The 10,214-nt window shown below is 53.3% G+C and overlaps 1 protein-coding gene and 1 long non-coding RNA gene across 2 annotated transcripts; both read left to right on the top strand.

The window, feature by feature from the left end:
• Positions 1–3,331: 3,331 nt before the first annotated feature.
• On the top strand, positions 3,332–4,887 carry LOC141411341 (uncharacterized). The gene is made up of 3 exons (XR_012436105.1): positions 3,332–3,535; positions 4,037–4,169; positions 4,749–4,887. It is a non-coding gene; the product is annotated as an uncharacterized lncRNA (long non-coding RNA).
• Positions 4,888–5,704: 817 nt separating this feature from the next.
• Positions 5,705–9,779, top strand: Fezf2 (FEZ family zinc finger 2). Its single transcript, XM_020172725.2, has 5 exons — positions 5,705–5,979; positions 6,323–7,223; positions 7,553–7,687; positions 7,885–8,017; positions 8,895–9,779. Exons 2-5 carry the CDS (start codon positions 6,381–6,383, stop codon positions 9,152–9,154), a joined length of 1,371 nt encoding a protein of 456 aa, XP_020028314.1. The 5' UTR covers positions 5,705–5,979; positions 6,323–6,380; the 3' UTR covers positions 9,155–9,779.
• Positions 9,780–10,214: the final 435 nt, after the last annotated feature.

Genomic DNA, 10,214 nt, shown 5'->3' with positions numbered 1-10,214 from the left:
CTGCCAAGTTAAATAACACGGAGGGTCCTAAGCCATCTTCCCTGAGAGTCGTATATAGACATCTCCCAACCTCATGGGGCCTGTCACTCACCAAAAGGGCATTTTAATTTCAAATATATACGCTATACACACTTTTGTGTGTGTAGTGTATCTATTTCCTATAGAAAAATACATCACAATTGTTTCTTTTAAATGATTATCTCCTTTGGCAAGAGAAAAATCCAGGTGCACGAGGCAACCTCCTTCCCTCCTGAGCCTGGAAAAAAATGACACAGTACGTTTGCAAATTGCTGCGCAGGAGTATTGGATTAGCTTCCTAATTAAATGGCATTTCTAGGATTGGATTGTCGATAGTATATATACACACATGCATGCATATACACGGTATGCATAGATATGCATATATATGATATGCATATATATATTTGTAATTATATATGCATCCAGGGCAGAGAGGAGAGCGCAGCAAACTTGCAGGAGTAGAGACTGCAGATCTGCTCTTTGGGGAGACTCCCTCTGGCCTAGGAGTAGGTACACTGCCTAGATTTGGGGAGACACGCTAAGAAGTGCTTCTCCTGCTCAAGGGTGAAAACTGGTCTGTGGGTGCCTTGAGATTTGCAGACCATTCCCTAAATGCAAAGAGCGCTGCAAAACAGCCGCTGGGTGCAGAGGACCAGGCACTCAGCCACCCTGTGAGCACCGCAGCAGCCTCCCAAAGGATGTGAACAGATGAAGATGGTTCTGGCCCATCTGTCCTTAGTGGTCCAGGCCTGGGACCGTGCAGTACCTGAAACCCGGAACTCTTCCAGCGCTCCTGACCTTTCTGGGCCAGGGTATCTAGTCTAGGGCTCTTTGTTTCTCCACAGCACTAATCCTAAGAACAGCACTCACCGAAGGCAGAGGCCCGGCGTCTTGGACAGGCCTACCACGGGCAAGCCTGTTGGAATGTTTTCAATAAAATGCTTCCTGGGGTGAAAGAGAGGACTGCAGAAGGATTTCTCTTCAAAAGTTAATCTATTTTCAGCAGCGGTTAATTGCAACAGCAAGTGAATCGGATTTTAAATGTTGGAAGGGAGAGTGGGAGGGAGGGAAGGAGGGAGGGAGGGAGGGAGGAAGGAAGGAAGGAAGGAAAGGAGGAAGGAAGGAAAGAAGGGAGGGAGGGAGGGAAGGAAGGAGGGAGGGAGGGAAGGAGGGAGGAAGGAAGGAAGGAAAGAAGGGAGGGAGGAAGGAAGGAGGGAGGGAGGGAGAGAGGACAGGACAGAGGGAGCACAGTAGGGAGGGAGGAGGGAAGGAGGGTAGCACAGGCCTTAAATCATAAAGTTTGGGGGGGGGAGGGTTGGGTTAGCTCCCACCACCTCCCCCCAAACAAACCAGAGTGGTAAGGTAAAAACATCAAATCTCCCCAGTGCCTGCTTGCTCAAACTCAGCAGAATGTGCCTCTCTCCCTATGCTGCTCAACTTCCAGGAGAAGCGGCTTTGGACCATGTAGTACATATAGCAATCAGATGAGAACATAATAGTGCTTTAAAAATAATAGCATCCTTTGTTATTCAGAACCAAGAGACACAGCCACGGAGGTGGGAATCCCAGTATCTTATTGGAATGGAAGGAAATGCTTGTCTTTCCCTGTTGCCAGGAGTGGTACAAATGTGTGAGCACAGGAAAGGGATTTTCCTCTGAGGTTGTCTACATTTTGGGAAGGCATCTGCTAAGTAATTTGTCCTAAAGTGTGGGCGACTTCTGGCATTATATAAAAAAAATTTAACGAAGTCATTATTACAGGGTTAGTAACCATAAACCTGTCAGAGGGAAGGGGTGAGAGGAGAGGCGAAGTCCTAGTGTGACCAGTCATATTTAATATGTGTCCTACAAGAGAAGCTACTGTAACATCAATAGACAGTTGCCAGCTGGGCTTAAGCCTACGATTTCAATTAAAACTGTGTACCAGTCCTTGGGGTCGGGCTTGGCCGGGGTGTGGCATCACTTGGCCATGGATCTGGCCCCATAGAGCCACGGAGGTGCCTGGGCTCGGTCCCCTGCTCTGCAGCAGTTTGGGAAGGGTACAGGCCACGTACGGGCTTCAGGCCTAACTCTGGCTTTCCTTAAGGCCAGATGGTGTAGAAACCAAAGCATCCTGCCTTTGGCTGGGGCTCTCCGAGGGAGGCAGGCCTGGAGCAGAGGCCTAAGACTGAGGAAGACCCCGTGGTGGGTGCCTGCCCCACTGCTCTGAGTAGTGGGCTGTTCCGCTTGTAGTGGAACTAGGCTGACTGCCGAAGGCCTGGGTGTCTAGGGTTTGTCCCAAGGCTTCTGGGAATCCAGCCTTCGGGCCAAGCACGTGCTGCCGCCCAGTAGGCCGGACTTGGGCCGTGACCACAGGCCTTCTGATCAGGCGCTCTATGTCTGTCTTTCAAACCCAAGGCACAGGCACGTCCAAGATGGAACTTGTATACTAGTCTGGGTTTGAACAGAGTCTGGAAGTTCCAGAAAGTCACCAAACCCTCTGCCTGCTCCTACTAGAAAATACCATTTAAAGAACAGGCCTTGTTCAGAGCAGAAGGTTTCAGAAAACTTTATTTTCCTTGAATAAAGCAACATCCCTGAATCACCTGCGTAGGGATTTCCCCATACACCCCACACACACCGAAAATGTACAGGTGGAAGAAGTCATCCCTAATTCCACAGAACCCCTCTACCAACATCCTAAAATTCTGAGATTTTAATTTCTAGAGTTGTCCACCCTAAAAAAAAAATTTAGCCTAAAAAAAAATGGTACTCCTAGGAGAATGAATTTGGAGGGTTAGGGGGCAAGGAATGAAAATCTCAGCACTTCCTCCACCATGCACCACGGTTCCCCCGTCTTCTATTATTCTGCCTGAAATCATCTCGTTTACAGAAAATATTTGTTTGCACTATTAGTTGGTACTGGAGTTAATTACTCAATGTGTTAACGTGAAGTAATATGTATAAAAGTAGGATCAGTGTTTATTGTGTGGGTGAGCTGTTGAGCAGTGCTTGAATAAACTGCAATTAGGGTTAGATAGAGATTAATTAACATGTGAGTGGCAAGGTGTAAAATAGTTTCCAACCCTCCACTTCAATATAATCTGCAGGCGAGGGAAGGAGAAGTTTGTAGAAGCTAATTAAATACTTTCATAAAAGCCTGTGTATGCACCCAACATTGGAAAGAGGGGCACATTGGGGGCAACTTGTTTTTACCCAAATGTTTTCTTCCTGTGGAGGTAGCACCGCTTTGTGATGCCGGGAGAGAGAAAGAGAGAGAGAGAGAGATGGCTTATGCAACCGCAGAAAGCTCTAGGGATGGCAAGGCAGGTTCACGGGAAGCCCTTGGAAGCCTTTCAGCCCATGGAGCTTTCAAACCAGCAGACCCCTCAGCTGCTGCGGAGATCAACAATTACCCAATTTGGAAAAAGGGTTGGGGTGTGATGTTGGTGGCGAAAGGGATCCACAGGAAAGTCGGGATAGAAATTCAGGTTTTGAGAGGCTGCGGATGTATTGATTTTGTTTCAGTGTTGGGGTGAGTGGTTTGTTTCATATTTGGTGGGAGGGGAGATTAATCTATGTGTTCACATTAACATAGGGATGGGGGTACATTGGGTCTGGAATTCAGTCTGTGAACGTGTCCCAAATTGCTGTATGGAAGTGTTCTCCAGTCGGGGCAAGTGTCTCTCTAGCTTGGAAATCTGGAAGTTGCAGGGGGGTGGTGAGGGAATAGAGTAATGATTGCTAAATTTAAGAGTAGTTTCAGACCTTGGCAGGATAAGAATATTAACCTACTACATACAGCCCCCCTCCTCTCCAAACCACTTTTCCTCAGAGACCCTTTGTTCCCCCTTTTCTTGCTTTCCAAGTGTACTTTCCCCTTCCCTACCTGCCATGTCCACAACTGGTCTGAAATGTCAGGTCAGGGGAACCACAACTGGATGGGTGGGGACCAGGAGAGAGAAGTTCGATAGGGGAAAAGGGAGTTATTTGCCTGCAGTTAAAACCAGAGCTTTGCTTGTCTGTCCCTTGATAGGTTTCCAAGGGATGCCTCTGCAATGCTGAGGGGCCTGGGATGGGATGGACACTCAGCCTTTCAAGACCTGTTCTTGAGCGAAGAAGGAGAGGGTCTACACCTCCACCACCACTTCCTCCAGCTCCACAGAATGGTGTGTCTTCGGAGATGGAATTCACTATCAAACCCACAACCCTGTTTGCTCATATTATACCCACCGTAATCCGCTTAAACTGTGGTTGCGGCTACAAAGCTCGTGATCTCGAAAAAGACGGCTGGCAAGATATAATTGTCCCGCGAACAAAACCAGCCAAAAGTTTTTCAAAAACCCCTGCACACCCCTCCTCCTTTCCTAAACCTAATTCTCTCGCTCGCTCTCTTGCTAGTCATCCCACCCCCCCCTCCCCCGCAAGAACCCTCAGCCTCGACCACTTTTGATGTCGCCAAGAGCACCCGGCCTGTTGAAAGTGCTGGAGCGTCTTTGAGCAGTTTGTTGTGATACGCAGGTGGAATGGTCTGCAAACAGATGAATTCAGCCCCTCCAAACCAAGCGCGGAGCGCGCTGCTTTTGTGCGCCAGGCACAAAACGCTGAATTCCTCCGAACTTACTTGGGGCCTGTCTAGAAAAGGGCCTTTTCTTCCCTCTGCTTGTACCTCTGGCCACACTAAGTCTCTGCCCGCCCGCCTTCAGGCCCCCTCCTCTTCCCTCTGATAATCCTTCTCTTTATTTTAGAAAAACACAAAACCCGGTTCCACGCGGTGCTTTAGTGGCTAAAAGTGAAAGAGCTGCCTTGGCAGAATTCAGCTCTATGAATCACTTCGGAAAATTGGTTCCACTGAATGGCCTTAGGAGGAAAAACGTTTTAATAGGATCCAGGGGAGGTTCTGCTGTTTCAATCTGCTCCTTAAACAGGTGGAGATTGGACCTTCTCAATTATACAAACAGTAAGTACCCATCAGCAGGGAGAGCTGCCCTCCGAATCCTCCCGCACGCAGCTCTAAACCAGGCGCAGAGCCCTGCTTTGCCTCAGAAACCCCGATCATAAATCAGCAACGCTGATCGATTAGGAACTCAAATAGTCCTCCATCTCCCGTTGCAGACTCCCCAGCCTTGGGCGGAGAGCTGGCCAGAAAGCTGGAGGAGCACCCGCCCGGCTTGGAGGCCCCGGGGTCCCCCGCGCGCGGCCTTGCTCTCCCGGACGCTTCGAGGTCGTCCTTAGGCTGCGGGAGCTCTCTCCCGACCTCCGACGCCAGCCAAGGAGAGCTCGTTGCTTTTGCATAAATTAATATTTCCCCATTAGCAAGTTCCCCCCCTCCAAACGCGACGCCCGCGTCCATGCGCCACATCCTAATGAGGTAATTATCATTTGCGCGTGTTCGGGGCTGGCGCCGACTCCGTGGGTAAATGGCAGTTTATTAGCACGATGCCCAGCTCGGCTGCAGAGGGCTAAGGGATACTTCGGTGACTAGACGGACACCCAGGGGCCCTTTGGGCCAGCGCGTCTGGGACCCCCCCGCCTCCCCGTGTCCCCCAAACCTTCAGGCCCCCAAAGTTGTGAATCACGCACGGAACTCTGTCTAGGTTTGGGTTTGAGCTCCCCCCCCCCTTTCCTTCCACCGGCAAAACCATCACGATTCCTCCCCCTCCCCCCTCCCGTCTCTTCCCTCCTTCCCGATTCGCAAACCGCTCGCACTTTCCCGAGGGGAGCGCGGGCGCCAGTTGCCTCCTTTTAAAGTTTGAGGGGCGGTGGCGGCGGCGGCCGGCAGGCGCGGGGGAACACAGGGTCCGCTACGGGAGCCGCGCCGCCGCCCATGTCATTCCACTTCAAGTGACTTCATGTGATGTCAGCTGAATGTAAAAGACAGTGATCTCACGCGGAGGGGAAGATGTTTGCCATCAAAATGTGACAGAAGAGACACGCTGCATGGCTCGGAACGCATCTCCTTGGCGGTGGGGGAAAGAGGTAAAAGCGAGATGGCTCTCCCGGTCCTCTTTAACTTTGCCCCTTCACTGTCCATTTCCCAGCACGCGTGGCGGAGGCCTGGGTCCAGGGGGGTTAACTTGAGGCTCTTTTCTGCCCCCCCTTTTCCATTGTAAAGCCTCCCCCTTCTCCCCCTTTTATAGTCCCAGGGCAGGGGCTGGTGGGTACCTTTTCGAGCCGGGTTAATGGGCGGTAATTTGGTACCCTTGGGTGCACTTTGTTCTGCTTCTGTTCATTTGAATGCAAATGGGTGACCCGGGCCCGACTAGGTGCTTATTAAATTGCGGTTTCCCCCCCCCCCCGCCCTGCCTTTTCCGGAATGCAGACTTAGAGGAGAGAGGCTGTGCCCTGGCCCAGCCCGGCTCGGCTCGGCTCCGCGCGCCATGGCCAGCTCGGCTTCCCTGGAGACCATGGTGCCCCCGGCCTGCCCGCGCGCTGGAGCGTCGCCGGCCACTTCCAAAACGCTGGCCTTCTCCATCGAGCGCATCATGGCCAAGACGTCGGAGCCCCGCGCGCCCTTTGAGCCCCGGCCCGGGGCGCTAGAGGCGGACGGCAGCCAGAGCAAGAAACTGCTCAACCTCTGCTCGCCGCTGCCTTGTATGATCCCTCTCCAGCCCCTAGGCTACGAGGTGCCGTCCAAGGCACTGCTCAGTTACTCGGAGCTCTGGAAAAGCAGCCTCCGGGCGGGCGGCGGTGGAGGAGGAGGAGGCAGCAGCGGCGGGGGGGCCCCAGTGTGCGGCGCCAGCGGCTTGTGCAAAACCAACTGTGGCGTGTGCTGCAAGGCCGAGCTGGGCCTCGCGCCGTCTGCGCTGCCCGCGGGCAGGGTCATCAAGCCGCAGGTCATCAACCAGGCCGTGGGGCTGCCGGCCAGCGGCTCGCTCTACTACTTCAACTACCTGGACTCCGCCGCTTACCCGCCTTCTGAGCTCCTCGGCGGCCACCTTTTCCCGTCTGGCCTCCTCAACGCGCAGGCCCCCGCAGCCCTAGCTGCGCACCCTAAGCTCTTTCTGCTGGAGAACGCCAAACTGGCCGGCCTGGCTGCGGACAAGTTCCCCCATCCAGCTCCCTATCCCCATAAGGAGCGCTTGCCAGCGCCGCTGGAGCAGGTGCTGAAGGAGAACTCGGCCTTGACCGCCGAGCGCGGGGGCGTCAAGGGCCACAGCAAGTTACCTGGGGGCTCCACGGACGGCAAGCCCAAAAACTTCACCTGTGAGGTGTGCGGCAAGGTGAGGCCCAGGGTCCTCAGGGCCGGGAGGGGCGACCAGCGGGGACTGCTCCCCTGGGGCAGCGTTGAGCACCCCTTTTTCAGACTGAGGAACTCCCCAATAGCTGTATACTCAAACTGGATACCTAGTTGGGCCTCAGTTTCCTGGTCTGTAAAATGGGACTGGCGTTGTCAGTGGCCACGCAGTATTGGTGTATGCAGCAGGTTGGAAAGCACTTTTACAAAAGGGCCTAGTTTCTGAAGTAGGTGTTGGTTGGGGGAGGTAAACCATGGCCTCCTGGGGCTGATTGTAGGCCCTCGGCCGGTGCATACCCTGTTGTCCTTCCATAGGTGTTTAACGCTCACTATAACCTCACCCGCCACATGCCGGTTCACACCGGAGCCAGACCGTTCGTGTGCAAAGTCTGTGGTAAAGGCTTTCGCCAAGCCAGCACGCTCTGCAGGCACAAAATTATCCACACCCAGGTACGTGCCCCCCTCCCCGCCCATCAGGCCCGGCCCGCGCACAACCCCCACCCCAGCCCTAAGTGTGAGCGATTTGAGCATCGGATGGCCAAGGATTTCCCCTTACCCTTCCCGGGGATGCTGTGTCCCTTCGAGCTGTTCCCGAGGTGAAAGTTCCCTGGGTCTCAGCCTTACTGTGCGCGCACCCTTCTCCACAGGAAAAGCCGCATAAATGCAACCAGTGCGGCAAAGCTTTCAACCGCAGCTCCACGCTCAACACGCATATCCGCATCCACGCGGGCTACAAGCCCTTCGTCTGCGAATTTTGCGGCAAAGGCTTTCACCAAAAAGGTAATGTGCTGGCAGGCCCTCTCTTCACCTCACCTCGGGACTTAGCGGGTCGCGCCTGTGAGGAGGGGAGGGAGCGGTGTAGAGAGGCAGCACAAAAGCCGAAGGCTAGGGAGCAGCAGTTCTTTGGTTGTGCCGGGTATAGGTGGATGTTCTCGGGGCTGGGTTAGTAGATCTCGATGGATTCAGGTTGAATGCAGTGGGATACTCTGAATTTGGGAGAAGGGAAAGAAGGGAGGGGGCAGAAGAAAAGGAAGTAGGAAAAAGAGGTAGTATTGCCCGCCAGAAAAAGGTTCTCTTTGCAGTCAACTCCCCTTTCAAATGAAAAACAACTCCCAAAAAAAATCTAAACAAAATCTATCTCTTGGAAAAAAATTAGGACTGGGGGAAAACTGGTCTCAGTCCCCAGTGCCCTCAGGCCTGGAATTTCTAAGGCACTTTTTGGATCTCTAGGTGGTCACTGGGGGATGGGAAGTGAGTAACTTTAAAAATGAGCCGGGGATGGGGGGAAGGAAACGAGGGATGAAACCTAGATTCGTGCGAATTTCTTCCAGCGAGGCATGAGCTAGAAGAATCCGGTGCCTCTCCGGGCTGAACAAAAGTTTCCCAGCCGGCAGGGCGCCGCAGGAGGCAGGCTTCTTGTGCCTCTGTACCCGGCAGGACAGGGGCCAGGGCCGGCTCTGCAAGACCCGACTCTCGGTCCTTTCGCTAGTGCCCTGGGCTTGACACAGACGAAGTTTGACAACTTCTTCACTCGGAGAGGTCGTGCCCGCCTAGCCAAGCGTCGCCTTCTTTGCACGGGCACCTGAGCCGCCCCCGGGATGCCCGGGCCCCCTCCTTCCACTCCATACCCCTACTTTTTGTCTTTGGTCTCCTGTAGGGAACTACAAGAACCACAAGCTGACCCACAGCGGCGAGAAGCAGTACAAATGCACAATCTGCAACAAGGCCTTCCACCAGGTCTACAATCTGACTTTCCACATGCACACCCACAATGACAAGAAGCCTTTCACGTGCGCCACTTGCGGCAAAGGTTTTTGCAGAAACTTTGACTTAAAGAAACACGTGCGCAAACTCCACGACAGCGTCGGCCCCGCCGCCCCCTCCGCAAAGGACCTGACTAGGACAGTGCAGAGCTGAGAGCTACTGCCTTGCCCTCCCTTCCTGCCCTGTACTGACCCAAAACAGATCACACGTATAAACTTATTTCTAAAATTAAAAGAAAAAAAAAACTATAGCAGAGAGGCTAAAAAATATCTATTTATCGAAACCAGCATATTTTTGGAAAGTTAAACGTTTCCTCGATGACTGGCAGCAAACTCGTGGCTCCCACCTTTGTATATTCAGGAAACTTATTTAAATCCAGTGCGCCGATACGTATTTAATTACAGGCCTCGGCTTCTCTTCGGGCAGCCGGTTTTTAACCCCAGCTTGTCACGGTAAGAGCCCCCCAGAAGAGCGTGGCGCCCCAGCCATCTTTATACAGCCATGTAATTCCTCCTGTACAAGCCAACACAGAATATATACACATCTATGACTCAATAAAAAGAATCACTAGTGCGCGTTTTCTTTCCCCGTATCCCCTCACCGCGAGGTCAGAGCAACAACTCCAAAGCACGAGATGGTAACATGGTAATTGGCGTTTGTAGTATTTCCTTTCCCAAACGCGACTTCCTCTGGGGCACAGGGGCCAGGATAAGACCAAACTGGTGCTTCCCTAGTGCTTGGGTGTTAAGCCACCAGGGAGCAGGCCAAAAGGCCTACATAGACCTCCACAAGGTACCAAGTTTTTATTTGGTGACTGTTCAGACGCTTGGGATTCTGGGTGTTGCCTTATTTGGGTAAGAAAAAATAATTTTAAAGAGTTAAAATTGGCTGGATTTGGGGGAGCAGCTTTTGGGTGAGTCCTCGCTCAGAGGCTGCGCACAGTGCAGAGTAAAAGACCAGGTTCGCCCAGGCGCTTCTGGGCACGTCTCTTCCCCAGGGCAACATGGGAAGGACAGCCACCGCTCCCAACCTCCCCTGGCGCGGAGAGCTGGAGGCTAAAGGGTCCCCAGCCTAGCCGGAGCTCCGGGGCTCCCCCGCCTGCGCTCTTGGTCTGGAGCTGGCTTCCCCGTGCAGTGCGCCCTGCCGCGGGAGGGCGCGCCCGGACTCCCGGAGCTCGCCGCAGTCGCCTCCTGGGTCTTGATTACCGCGCAGT

This window comes from Castor canadensis, chromosome 10 (assembly GCF_047511655.1).
Source record: "Castor canadensis chromosome 10, mCasCan1.hap1v2, whole genome shotgun sequence".
In the NCBI taxonomy this organism is placed as follows: Eukaryota; Metazoa; Chordata; class Mammalia; order Rodentia; family Castoridae; genus Castor; species Castor canadensis.
This window is presented reverse-complemented; position numbering and strand designations above follow the sequence as displayed.